This window comes from Triturus cristatus, chromosome 7 (genome assembly GCF_964204655.1).
Source record: "Triturus cristatus chromosome 7, aTriCri1.1, whole genome shotgun sequence".
In the NCBI taxonomy this organism is placed as follows: Eukaryota; Metazoa; Chordata; class Amphibia; order Caudata; family Salamandridae; genus Triturus; species Triturus cristatus.
In genome coordinates this window covers 432,989,618-433,003,863 of record NC_140590.1, presented here as the reverse complement: position 1 = coordinate 433,003,863, position 14,246 = coordinate 432,989,618, and the positions used below count along the sequence as shown (strand labels likewise).

The following is a 14,246-nucleotide window of genomic DNA, read 5'->3' as shown; positions in this document are numbered from 1 at the left end:
AGATTCAATGTAACATGAAAACATCAAGTTCCTTTGCCCATGCATTACGCACATTGTGCCGCCATGTGTCCCTCAGTTGATCATAAAACTAAATATGTAACCATAATTTAGCTGTTCTTTGAATACCTGTAAGAGAGATTGGCATGTATTGATGTCTTAAATTGGATATTTAAAAAATGTATGCTGGTAGCCTAAATTTATCTTGCCCTTTCAGTTAAAATAACACGCTGCTACTTTTTGCTTAATTGCTAAAGATAAAATACATTGTCTATGCACATTTATAGGTACAATTGTTTTAAGGAGTTGTGGAAGGCATGCGAATAAACAGTAAATAAAAGACATACATCACTTTTATTTTAAAATATGGATACATATGAAAATCTTTCTATCATATTTAGGTTAAAAATCTTACTGAAGAAATGGCTGGCCTGGATGAAAACATTGCAAAGCTCACGAAGGAGAAAAAGGCTCTTCAAGAAGCCCATCAGCAGACCCTGGATGATCTCCAAGCTGAGGAAGATAAAGTCAATACCCTAACAAAAGCGAAATCTAAACTGGAGCAACAAGTGGATGATGTAAGACACCTACTGCACTAATAGTGGCAGATGGTAAAAATCCATATAATGTAGGCCAGAATAATGATAGTTTGTGTTTTTTCTGTTTCGTTAGCTTGAGGGGTCTCTGGAACAAGAGAAGAAGCTGCGCATGGACCTTGAAAGAGCAAAAAGGAAGCTAGAAGGTGACCTCAAACTTGCCCAGGAGTCTCTAATGGACATGGAAAATGACAAGCAGCAACTGGACGAAAAGAACAAAAAGTAAAGACATAAAAAATATAATGTTGCTTTGACATTGACAACGGGAAAGAAATATAATGGCCATTGTCAATGCACTCTGGTGGTGGTGTTTGGGGGTTCTAGAATAAATGGCAAAGCCTAGAGTCTGACACATGGTGACTAAATCTTAGTTTACCTCTTTTAAAGGAATGTATCACTAGTTATGGTGGAAAATATTGGTGGGAAAATACCACCTGAGTCTCAGACCTTTTCAAGGGGAGTAATGGAACATTTATGATCCCTTAGACAACATGTTTGCTTTGTAATAAACAAACACAATTATTTTTATTTGTTTTCCCCTAAAACAGAAAGGAGTTTGAGATTAGCCAGTTCCTAAGCCGGATTGAAGATGAACAGGTACTAGGGGCTCAATCACAGAAGAAAATTAAGGAATTACAGGTAATTCTAAACTTACACGCTTACATACATTTATATTCTTCAAGAGAGAGTTGCAATATTTACCCCAACCTTCAGACAAACATAGAAAAATATGGCTAATTCATAAGCAGAATGAATACCAACATTTTATGTCTGTGTTTGCGTAAAATGGTGTATATATGCGTCTGTGAAATTTTGAATAACCATTTTTACCTCTTTTTAAGATTAAAGTTTTAGAGATCTATCGACAAGCTTTTTCGAGTTTTATGATGTATTTGTTAATCACAAATCCCAGTTTCAAGCAGAGGCCGTTTATGGCTATACAACAGTGGGTAATATTTAAAATGCTTATTCTAGGCTCGTATTGAAGAACTTGAAGAGGAGATAGAAGCAGAACGAGCATCGCGAGCTAAAACAGAGAAGCAGAGATCAGATCTTTCCAGGGAACTTGAAGAGATCAGTGAGAGGCTGGAGGAAGCCGGTGGGGCCACCTCAGTTCAGATTGAGATGAACAAGAAGCGAGAAGCAGAGTTCCAGAAAATGCGCCGCGATCTCGAGGAGTCAACTTTGCAGCATGAGGCGACAGCAGCCGCTCTGCGCAAGAAGCATGCAGACAGTGCAGCAGAACTTGGTGAGCAAATCGACAATCTGCAGAGAGTGAAGCAGAAACTAGAGAAGGAGAAGAGTGAACTGAAGATGGAAATTGATGACCTCGCAAGTAACATGGAGTCTGTCTCTAAAACCAAGGTAATTATTTTGTTTCTGAATCCCATGGAGTATCATGAGTTGCAGCTATAGTTTTGCAACATGTTTATCTAAACCCTTATCATTTTACTTCAAAACAAAGGCTAATCTGGAAAAAATGTGCAGAACTCTGGAAGACCAATTTTCTGAACTTAAGTCCAAAGATGAAGAACATCAGCGCCAAATTAATGATTTAAATACCCAGAAAGCTCGCCTGTCAACAGAGAATGGTAAGTAAACAAAGGGTATCTGTAGTGTACATTTCTATATTATATGCACAATTAAACTGTTGGAACATGGGTAAAAAGAGCTGATTTTGTGACAAATCTGGTTGTAGGCGAATTTTCTCGGCTTCTAGATGAGAAAGAATCTTTAATATCTCAGTTAAGTAGAGGCAAGCAAGCCTTCACCCAGCAACTGGAAGAGCTGAAAAGACACTTAGAAGAAGAAGTAAAGGTAATTTATGTAAAACAGCATACATTGCACGTATCTATATTCTCATTCTATGCACCTTAACCTTAGTTCATGTTGATACATATTTTTGCACATTTGAGCTGTTCCTTGTAATTCCATGTGTATCAGTGAGTTAGCTGCTCTTTGTCATTGACAACCTTCATGAAAGCTCTGTTCCACTTCGCTTTCTTCTTCGAATTGGAATATGTTTAAGAAAAAGTAGGGTGAAAGAATGGGAAACACACATGAAAGACCTAGCAGTCAATTATTGGTGAATGCTTGTTCAGCTATTCATTGCAATATTCTTTAAGCACCTCTTACACGTGGCCCCCACAATGACTCTGGGTCATTTAAACACAGACACAGAGGAAAAGGTAAAGGCAGAACCAAGCATATATGCACTACAGTATCTCCGGCACAAGTGTGAACTATTTGAGTGAGCAGGAAAGTGATGTTTTTGATCCAGATAACAAGGTGCACAGCCACAATGCGCATTAAGTGCACCCAATACGGGGTTTCGCACTCCAATGTTAATAGGGCAGCCAAGCTCATTTTCTGCAGTCAGTGACTGATCCATTAAGTCGCTTCATAGCTAGCACAAAGTGGGGAAATGTTGAATATCATAAAATTGAATGAAGTAAATGTAATTGAGTATTTTGTAACGCAGTTTAGCTTCTGCTCTCCATGACTCTTACTGAGGGAAAAGAGCACCCTGCATGTCTACATTAGTAGAAGCCTTAGTGCTAAAAAGTTTTTAGTGCCTTTAGGACAATCTCTTCCACAATGCTCAGCATTAGCCCACACTGAAAGAGGCAAGAGGCTTTCTAAAGTGAGTATGCACTGCTTTTGACTGCATTACTCGCATTATATTCAGTTATAAAATGTAATCACAATTGCATATGTAATTGTTGGAAAATGGCAGATATCTTTGTAATGCGTAGTTTAATGTTTTGATTGCTGAAAATTATTCATTTATCTACTTTATGATCTCGACCGTGTAAGTAGAGGTTGATGTCAGCTACTACATGTTGAACACGTTGACATTTCCAAGCCTTTAATTGTTGGCTTGTACTACACAATTATTTTTTTTTTTTTAAAAAGAACCATGTGGGTGGCTCACGTAAGCATTTAGATCCAAATACATCTTTTATGTCATATATTTTAGGCCAAGAATGCACTTGCGCATGGTTTACAATCAGCTCGTCATGACTGCGACTTACTGCGTGAACAATATGAAGAGGAGCAGGAGGCCAAGGCTGAGCTGCAACGAGCCCTGTCCAAAGCCAATGGAGAAGTTGCTCAGTGGAGGACCAAGTATGAGACAGACGCCATACAGCGTACTGAGGAGCTGGAAGAGGCCAAGTAGGTTTCTGTGACATCTGCAATTGCTTGTATTCCTATTTCTATATGTATTACAGAAAATAAGTTGATTTAATGTTGAGAAAAGCCACAGCACTTTATATATTTACAAACAATTGCACTATAGAAAATACGAAGATGCCTAAATGATCTTTGAGATCCAGTCAAACAAATGTTTGTCAATTCTGTTAGCATATGAGTGAAGCTGAAAGAATCATCATGCTGGGTTCAATGCAAACATTTTGCACTTTGGCATAGTTATGGATATACAGCTGATGCAAATCAGAGACGCCCAGGGATCGTATTATTTGCTTCATAGAAAGTCTTTTTAATTTGGATCCAGTGCTAACAGACTTTATTTTCATGACCCATATTCAAACAAATATGTATTATGTATGTCTAGTAATGTCTTGTGTATCACTGGATTAGGGCATGCGAGAGTTAAACATAAGTAAAATGTTCTGAACTTAAGCAAAGGTGTGTAACCCTTGTAAAACGTATGACAGTTACTTACATTTATGATTCTGGATATAATAAATGGCTATTTCAGTACTGGATTTAACATTTATTCTTGGGATGCTTTAAAATATTATACTTAAGTCATTTTTCTCAATCATAAGAGCTATTTTTTCTGTAAAGGAACTTCTGAGGCCTTGACAGTGCAGGTGTCACAACAGCCTTTTTAGACATTAAGTTCATTTAATGAAAGATATTTATGTGAACAACACATAAGATCCTTCCTAGGACCACCATGGAGGACAGGCACCATTTCTGACGGTTGAAAACTTATTTTTGTAACCTAAAAATATTTAAATGTATTACTAAAATGCAAAAATTGAAGAAATTATCTTAGTCAGTGAAATACTCTCAGAAAATCTATAAAATAAACTCTGATATTAAAATCCCCGCAACTCCCTATGTAGATCTTGTGCCTTCAATGATTTGATAGCTGCCAGTCTAGAGCCCAATACTGCACATTTATTTTAATTTGTGTCTTTCACTGTTTTGAAATAAATTAGTGGTTCAGGGGATTTTTGTATACAAATCATGAAATAAATGCACCAGAATACAGTCCATATCTTCTTATCCACAGGAAGAAGCTTGCTCAGCGTCTACAGGATGCAGAAGAACTAATTGAAGCAGTTAATTCTAAATGTGCCTCATTAGAAAAGACAAAACAGAGACTTCTGGGTGAAGTTGAAGATCTTATGATTGACGTAGAGAGGTCAAACGCAGCCTGTGCAGCTCTTGACAAGAAGCAGAAGAACTTTGATAAGGTGAATTGGGAAAACCTTTGTGGAATATCTTACATTTATACATTACTGAATTCTTCAAAAAGTTTAGCACAGTCTATTTAGGAAAATCTATAAGAAAAAGTTATTTTCTGTAAATTCATTGTTTTAGGTGGGAAACGTGTTTTTCTGTTTGTTAGTTAAGAAACACAAAGTTTCACATTCTCTTCTTTGCAATTAGGGGAGGTCCAACATTGAACTGTAATTTAGAAAAATGCCCCCAGCTTGTTTTCCTTTATGCAAACCAGAAACATTGAATTTACATTTTAGTTTACAAATCAGATACTAATATGTCATAATCCTGAGTTTGCTATGTAATTAAAGAAGGTGTTCAGGACTTAATTCTAAATAAACACCAACTTCTAGTTCATCATGCAACATAACAGACAATAAGCTACTCTGGCTCTACCTCTTAAAGGGACCAACAGACCCTTAATGTTCATTGTCCTGACTTCAGACCTCAAGATGGACATATTTAAGAATACCAGAGGGCCAGAATACAGAATGCAGGTCGTGGATTCTTGTAGAAAGAGTTAATACTTACATCACCAACAGAAAGCTAGAAGGGTAAAGAAGTTTCAGAGGAGAGGATCTGAAGTCTAGCTGTCCAAAAAAGTGGACATCTAAAGAAGAAAGCACCCCTCTTCTTAACAACACATCTGAAACAAGGAACTCTCTATGTGCTCTTACTGAGGGAAGAGAGTATCACATTTGATAACTGTTTCAAATAATGTCGTGCTTTACTAAATGCGTTAGAAATAAGTCTTAATACACTCATTTCCATAGACTGAAAGGTAATTCTAGTGGCACCTTATTCTTCAACATTAAGGAATGCCAACTCAGGTAACACAGCAAATATGCAACCCTGTTGCACTCTTCGCACACTTGGCTATTTACCACTGTTTGCCAGGGTAAATATTCACTCCAGCACATGCAATTTAGAAATAAAATTGCTGTATTTGCGCCTAATGTGAGAGAAGGTATTTTACCAATCACAACTGGAAGGGTGACATCATGGGACTGGTACATGACACAATATCTAGACCTTGAAGGCAGTCAACCCATACACTAGTTTTCCACTGCAATGAAAAGAAAAGACAAATCAGGCCCTTCTGCCCAATTTTAAAAAGATATAAGTGGAGGCAACATATGGTCTGACACGTTGTAACCTGACATACAATATTGTATGCACAATAGAAGCAAACATTTAAGGAGAACTCAGCAGCACACAGATGACATTTGGGTGATTTGGGTAAAAAATAGAATAATTATATGACATTTGGTCTGAAAGATAACAGATTTCTTTGAGAGAAACTCTGTTAAGATTCAAGTGTAATGGAAGATTAACATGTGGTCTATAACTTGTAAATGGTATGATTCCATAGGTTCTGGCAGAATGGAAACAAAAGCATGATGAAGCCCAGGCTGAACTTGAAGCCTCTCTGAAAGAGACGCGGTCCTTGAGCACAGAAATTTTCAAAATGAAGAATGCCTATGAGGAATCCTTGGACCAGCTTGAGACTCTCAAGAGAGAAAATAAAAACCTTCAGCGTAAGTGCTGGATTCACCCAGGGTGTCCTTGCTTTGTAGGCATAAATACATATTTTATAGATGTAATGTTTTTAAAGCTAAGTGTCCAAATACATTTCAGTACTCTTTCAGACTTTTCCTCATCCTATTTGTGTTGTTTGGTATAATACAGATTGTCTACTCATATAGGGTTTACAAACATACTTGAAATGAAAGTGTGGTATCCTCGGTTAGTGCATGTGGGTTATAGAATGTAGAATGCTTGCTTAGAATGTTATACGGCTGTAGAATACGGTCAGTCAGTTATCTGCTGAATGCCATTGTGGATGGGACATTTCTGATGCTACTACCTATTTCATAAACTATACTTATGCTTGCTGAATGTTGTACTTTTCCACAGAATGGTTCATTCATAGTCTATAACGCTGAATCTCTGACATACCAATGCAGATATTGGTCAGGATGTGTGCTTTGTGTTGCACATATCACTTTTACTAACTAGTGGTGTCACTGCTTTTCACAGCTCGGTACCACTTGAAATGGTTCCAAAAGATAAAGAGACCATATATGCTAGACACAGGTCTTTGTGGTTTGGTCTTGTCTTGTGACAGGGTTATTATGTCAGTAGTGTCAATGGGGTAAGGTGTTCTGACCTCATTGAGATCCTCATGCACATCATTACAGTGGGCTGTTCTAGCCTCCTCATAATGACATCATCATGATGACTAGATGGTGGTGCCTCAGACAGAACCCTTTTATAGCATAAGGCTCGAATAGTACACCCTCTGATGGAATGTGGATCTATATTGTAAAGTCAACTTGGTATATCCCCTGATAGGATAGCATAGAGTTTATGAATATTTGGTTCGATAGACTCAGACTGTGTTGTAAAACTATAAGACTGGTGCTCTATGTTTATGATTATAGAGTCTTATGTACATAATAACAATAGGAGTTTGAAGCATTAACATACAACTCATGTACTTTGAGAGAGCTGAGTCCAGTAATATCAGATGTAGTCTCTGGTGTAGGGCACTGCAGATGTTTTATAATGGTAGTAGGAAGCAGCCTTAGAAGCAAGCCACCGCGGATTATGCGTTTTTTGTTTTGCAAGTGGAAATATGGATTCATATACGTCACAAAGGTTGTGTATATACCTTTAAGTGGAATGCTGTGCACATTATGATTGTTATGCGTGGTAGTTTTAGAAGCAGTCTCCAGCACTTCAATGAGGTGAATGGAAGTGAAAAACTGCACTGAGAAATCCCAGGCATGTTATAAGGTTGGGGTGCTGTATCATCATGATGAGATTCATGTTTTCAAAAAGTGTTCAGCTTATCATGATATTTCAAGACAGCTGTAGAGAAGAAAGCATTTTTTTCTGCTATAGACTTGTCAAATTACTGGAATACTCATGATTTTCTAGCATATATCGATGACAAATCACAACTGTTGATCTTAACAATATATTGTATAATTGTTTCTCCATACTACGTACCGAATGGCCAATTTTAATAATGACATGCCAGATACAACAACGCATGTTTTTTCTCATTTCTAGAGGAGATATCTGACCTAACCGAACAAATTTCTGAAGGTACCAAAAGTATTCACGAACTGGAAAAAGCTAAGAAACAAACTGAACAAGAGAAATCCGAACTCCAATCTGCTTTGGAAGAAGCCGAGGCAAGTACATACAGTTAAAGCCATATTGGCCAAAACTATTTATGTTTTTATGTAGAGATTAATTTAAGTGCTGCAATACTTTTTAATGTTTTCAGGCATCCTTAGAACATGAAGAAGCTAAAATCCTGCGTGTCCAACTCGAGCTGAACCAGGTGAAATCTGAGATTGATAGAAAGATTGCAGAGAAAGACGAGGAAATCGATCAAATCAAGCGGAATAGCCAGAGGGCCATGGAATCCCTACAAAGCACCCTGGATTCTGAGATCAGGAGCAGGAATGATGCCATCAGACTAAAGAAGAAGATGGAAGGAGATCTCAATGAGATGGAAATCCAGTTGGGACATGCCAACCGCCAGGCAGCTGAAGCACAGAAACAGCTCAGGAATGTGCAAGCGCAATTCAAGGTAAAAGATCCAATTGGCTGTCCTCACTTTTTCTGAGCTGTCCTACCAACTGTCAATAGATGGCAAATCACACTCTGTTTCTTCCATTCCACATAGGATGCCCAAATTCACCTGGATGATGCTCTTCGAAGCAATGAAGATTTGAAAGAACAGGTGGCCATGGTTGAGAGAAGAAGCAACCTGATGGCTGCAGAAATTGAGGAGATGAGAGCTGCTCTGGAACAGACTGAGCGTGGCCGCAAAGTAGCTGAACATGAACTTCTCGATGTCACTGAGCGGGTGCAGCTGCTGCACACTCAGGTATACTGAAAGTTTCTCGGTGCTGACATGTTTGCTCATGCGCTTTGCTTTAATATTAACACTTCAATTGCTGATGACCCCTTTAATTCCACAGAACACTAGTCTCATCAATACGAAGAAGAAGATGGAGACTGATATTTCCCAGCTACAGAGTGAAGTAGAAGAAAGCATCCAGGAGGCAAGAAATGCAGAAGAAAAGGCGAAAAAGGCAATCACAGATGTAAGTACTAGTTGTCTTTAGTAAAATTGTAATTCAATTGGGATCAGTTATCAACTTTAAATGTGCAGAGGAGTTTATTTTCAGCAGAGCAGTGCTTAATTTAGCCTCGGGTTACAGGCGGAAAGGAAGAGAAAGATGGAAATCATGGACAAAGAAAGCAAGGATGAGAAAAGAGACAAGAAGTGCTACATATATGGAGATAGTGTGTCTGTGGTAGAGGGAGGAGGCATGAGGTGGATCAGGATTAGACAGCCTTGGCATGTGGCATCCTTGACATTTGATACAGCAGGGTGCCGACTTCTGAACAAAATGTTTAGCACGGCCCCCTATTCTTTAACAAATTAGGCATTGTAGCAGAGCATCCAGATGGAAACATTATACTGCAAATGGCTTCTCGTATAATAATCCCAGTACATACCCAATGTACAGTTTGGAAAAACATGATGTCTTTCAGTGACAGTACTTTAGCAGCATTAAGGGCCACACCAGTCTTTTTTACCAGTGAGTTCATAGTCTCCATCGCAATATCACAATATCATGGCACTTGGGTTCATTGTACTTACACCAATTCATCTTCACTTTATTGATTAAACTTATCTAAGGTGCTTAATGTTTTAAGTGTAAAAACTTGAAAAAGCCCAAAGTGTAGGCAGAATTATAAAGATGACCAGATGAGGTAGCAAAAGAAGAAACCCGTTATTTCTCCTCTCTTGTCAGTTGCATATGGCTTTCAGGAAAACCTTTAGTAAAGAGAGCATTACTGCTGGAAGGACTGAGGAGTAAGGCCTACTCCTCTTTCTTCTGATTGCTGGATGATGACTCTTTGCCACAGCGGTGTACTTTAGTCAACCCCGGCTGGGGCATTGCGGTGACATCACAGTTTTTCACAAAAGGCCATTGAAAGATAGTTGTAGTTTTATTGTTGTGTATAAGATGTGTTAAATATTGTCCCCACTCAGGCATAAGATATTATCAATGAGTTTCAATGCAGCTGAAACACACTTTCAGCTTCACTGTCTCAGAGCTAGTGCAGTAGATGTACTCATGGTCACTGCTGATATCTCAGCAGGGTATGCTAAGATGTTTGCATCTAAAATTTTCTTAAGGTACCAGAATATCGCAACTAAAATATAATTTGACAGAAACATTGTTTCCTACATATTGTGTATAAAAATATTAGCCAAATGGAATAAATAATGGAACATTCACAGACCATGGGTTGATATTTTTGTAGATGATATTCCTATCAGACAATATTTTTGCTAATGATAGTCTAAATCATCTCAATTAAGATACTATTACGAACTCCAGTTGCCAGTTGGGTAAACTGCTCACTCTTTCACTTCCATCTACTTCTCAATACTTAAGAGTTAAAGCAAGTAGCTTAACATCATATGTACGTAATGAAAATGTGTACAACACACTTCGTTTTTCAGTGAAACGTGTATCACAAAAGAGGTGGTACTTGTTTATTATGGCTATTGCTATCCATACACAGGCAGCCATGATGGCTGAGGAGCTGAAGAAGGAACAGGACACAAGTGCCCACCTCGAGAGGATGAAGAAGAACTTGGATCAAACAGTGAAGGACCTGCAGCACCGCCTGGATGAGGCTGAGCAGCTGGCGTTGAAGGGTGGCAAGAAGCAGCTTCAGAAACTGGAAGCCAGGGTATGGAGCTCTGATGCATATGCCATTAATAGCACAATACATACTCAGTTTGGGGCGCCACTCGATCCTTCAGTCTTTTCAATGTCTCCTCATCAAAACAATTATTCTATGCACATCTTAGCAATACTTACACAATATCTTTACAACATTATCAATATCTGTACAACATTATCACAAACATATTTAAACTATCAATATAAGTACAAATGCTGGCTAAATCGAAAATATACCAAGGCAGAGGGAAAGTAAGTCTTCCCTATAATACTTTGAGGGGTGTGCATGTAAATTGATGGCTGTTTTTCACAGAACATGCATTTGCACTCACAAATGAAATTACACACGCACATTAAACGGCATGAGTAAATGTCCTCACAGGGGCAGGGAAACCTTCATAGGCCTTTGTGAAATTGTTTGCTTAAATACGACTTACTATTATTCTTGTCAGGGACTATAGTAAATCAGCAGTCTGTGTGTCAATCGATGACATGTACACCCAGGGATGGGCAATAAATGGGTTTCTCCATGGAGAAAAAGTATTTTCTTCTTAGGGTGAGGAAAATATGAACCGTAAATAGCGGATACCTAAATATTTGTGTAAATGTACATTTGCTACATTTACTCATACTGATGCATGTTAGTAATCCCGAGTAGCTGTACCTATCACATCTTCTCAAGATTTTTTGAAAATTTCAAAAGATCTGGAAATTAGCTCCAAATAAGGGAGTAAACTCATAGATATAGACAAACGTTTTTATTAATTGTTCTCATAAGGTCTCTAGCTAGTGAGTGCAGAGTGCCATGCATAGACATTGCTATACAGCTTAAGAAGATATGTCTAGTCATGTAAAACTTGTGGAAGATATCCTTAAACAGGCAACCAGTCCCGACAAGTTGGTCAGATGGAAAGAAGACTAGAATAAAATGTTGAAATTATGTCAAAGCAAAATAACTGTTCAAGAGCATTAAATGAAATAGGAATTTCATAAAAATTTCATCCTGCAGGTGCATGAACTGGAGAATGAACTTGAGGCAGAACAGAAGCGTGGAGTAGAAGCCATTAAGGGAATGCGCAAGTATGAGAGGCGACTCAAGGAGGTCACCTACCAGGTATCTACAGTAGACTGGATTTTGGGAGCTTTGTTGAGCAATGATAACAACAAAATGTTGTCACTTTCCCACATGGAATGACAAACTGTGCTTTTACTTACAGTCTGAAGAGGATAAAAAGAATGTTCTCAGGCTCCAGGACTTGGTGGACAAGTTGCAGTTGAAGGTGAAAGCATACAAGAGACAAGTAGAGGATGCTGTAAGTAATTTATACAGATTTCAACACACTATATAACATAGGATTGTATCGTCCTTAACAAGCTCTTTGTAAGACCACAATTCCTCTTTTTAGTTGAGAGTTTATTGCAATCATGTCAATCAAATAATTTGAAAATAATTTTTTTCAAAGTGAGTAATAGGCAGTAGTTTGGACCCCAGAGTCATGGAAAAATACGTATTCCAGTTATACCACCTACTGCACATAACAGTGTTAGTATTAAGAGGAGTCATGTGATAATACACTGGCAAGCCTTTTCTAGAGCACCGGGGTAGAAAAAACTATCTTAGATAGCTGTAGGAAGAAATAATAGTGAACCTCAATTAAGCCTATGAACATATGCCCAATACACTGGGGTTTCCATTCTGGATCAAGACTAAGAGAGGAAGGAATATAGCAGAGTCTGGAATATTCTGGAATTAACTTGCTTGGAGGAGAACATACGTCCTTTCAGTTTGCCCATACTCATATATAAAATTGATGGTAAATGTGATTTAGAGGCATACAGTAGAATTGAAACTATGAAATTTACAATTTTATAAAGATATGCAAAGGACCAGTTTCAAGGCAAACGTTTACGCCCTAGTAAGTGTGTTGGGTCTGATCAGCTTAGATGCAGGAAACTAATGTAAGTGTATGTACTCATATATGGGTTGATGTGTAACTACATATGTTAATCTAAGATCAGTTATGTAGGTGCATTTACACCTTCTGAGGTGCTCGGGCATCTTTGTTACACACAGTATTGTTTAGATGTGATGATGGAACAAGTGAGTAAAGGGGAAGTCATACACTGTGACACCGAAACATTATAAGCTGATAATGAGCTACACTTACTCAGACTGCATTAACAGAACACTATGTTATACCGGTTTCAGGAGGAACAATCAAACACCCACCTGTCTAGATTCAGAAAGACTCAGCATGAGTTGGAAGAGGCTTCAGAGCGCGCAGATATCGCTGAGTCGCAGGTCAACAAACTGAGAGTGAAGAGCCGTGACATTGGCCTCGGCAAGGTAAGAGCTGGGATATGGGTTTTCTCTTGAATTAGGGAAAAAGTAAGTGTGGCCGGAGGGTTTGCACATGAACAGCGGCTTTGTGTTTCAACTGGGTTGCATGCACCAACAAATGCAAAGACAATGCTTTAGAAACCATGGCTACACTGGCAATGCCAGCACCAAGGGCCACAAAGGTTCTTTCACAGGGAGCCTGGGATCCAGGATATCACACGTTATCTGTCTATTCTTAGTATAAACTAGTATTTGAATCCATGCCTGCATATGCTGCTGCCATAATAAACAGAAATCAGACATTGCACGTCACAAAGTTTGGGGTGTAAGGGGGCAGAATGACATAGATTATCACTGATGGCTGAGTTATCATTTGGCACATCCTTTACTACCTTCTGTTTACAAGAGGGAAGAACTGCTATCTAAAAAGGGTTCTTGCTTATTAATTGAATTATTTATCACTTAGCATTAGTATTCTTTGTTGAAATGGTTGCCTACTATCCTTAACTATTGTATTGTTATTTGCATTCCAGAAAGCTGAATAATGTGAACGCCTGGCCGTTTGAAGCTGAAGAAGTGCATAGAATATGAACTTCTTTGTGTTTATACTGTAAATCTTGTCATGTACACACAAGTGTAAAGGGTAATAAATGTGAAGCAAACTTCTTAATTCACTGTTTTATGCTGTTATTTTTTGGATGTGGTTGGAGATAACCAAATGTTCAGATAATTTGTTCACGAAAAATTGGCAGGTCTTACAGTGGGTGGTAAAGGGAATTGTACAATGACATTTGAGTAAATCTCCTGGCGGTTTAAGTTTTGCATAGCCCACTGCATCTATGGTATTATCAGCTAAACATGAAACACAATTGTAAAGTCATTAAGCCAAGAAGGGCCGAAATAAGGACACAGAATACATACAGACGAATACAAAAGGCAAAACCACTAACTTACTTATATATTTGCACTACTGTCAAAGTACTTAAAAAAATCGATTTTACAACCTTGAAGAGAACACACTTCTTAATGTTTAGCATATTTTTT

At 38.2% G+C, this 14,246-nt stretch overlaps 1 protein-coding gene across 1 annotated transcript in view; it reads left to right on the top strand.

Annotated features, from left to right (window-relative positions):
• LOC146809882 (myosin heavy chain, skeletal muscle, adult-like) overlaps window positions 1-13,872 on the top strand; it is a 34,582-nt gene extending 20,710 nt beyond the window's left edge. Inside the window, exons 24-41 of the mRNA XM_085616736.1 lie at window positions 399-575; window positions 670-815; window positions 1,142-1,232; window positions 1,569-1,958; window positions 2,059-2,185; window positions 2,293-2,411; window positions 3,574-3,770; window positions 4,861-5,044; window positions 6,445-6,610; window positions 8,151-8,275; window positions 8,371-8,679; window positions 8,776-8,979; window positions 9,074-9,199; window positions 10,698-10,868; window positions 11,871-11,975; window positions 12,079-12,174; window positions 13,071-13,208; window positions 13,736-13,872. Of these exons, the coding sequence (XP_085472862.1) occupies window positions 399-575; window positions 670-815; window positions 1,142-1,232; window positions 1,569-1,958; window positions 2,059-2,185; window positions 2,293-2,411; window positions 3,574-3,770; window positions 4,861-5,044; window positions 6,445-6,610; window positions 8,151-8,275; window positions 8,371-8,679; window positions 8,776-8,979; window positions 9,074-9,199; window positions 10,698-10,868; window positions 11,871-11,975; window positions 12,079-12,174; window positions 13,071-13,208; window positions 13,736-13,747 (2,883 nt within the window). The 3' untranslated portion in view covers window positions 13,748-13,872. The remainder of the gene's footprint in view (window positions 1-398; window positions 576-669; window positions 816-1,141; window positions 1,233-1,568; window positions 1,959-2,058; window positions 2,186-2,292; window positions 2,412-3,573; window positions 3,771-4,860; window positions 5,045-6,444; window positions 6,611-8,150; window positions 8,276-8,370; window positions 8,680-8,775; window positions 8,980-9,073; window positions 9,200-10,697; window positions 10,869-11,870; window positions 11,976-12,078; window positions 12,175-13,070; window positions 13,209-13,735) is intronic.
• The last annotated feature ends 374 nt before the right edge of the window (window positions 13,873-14,246 follow it).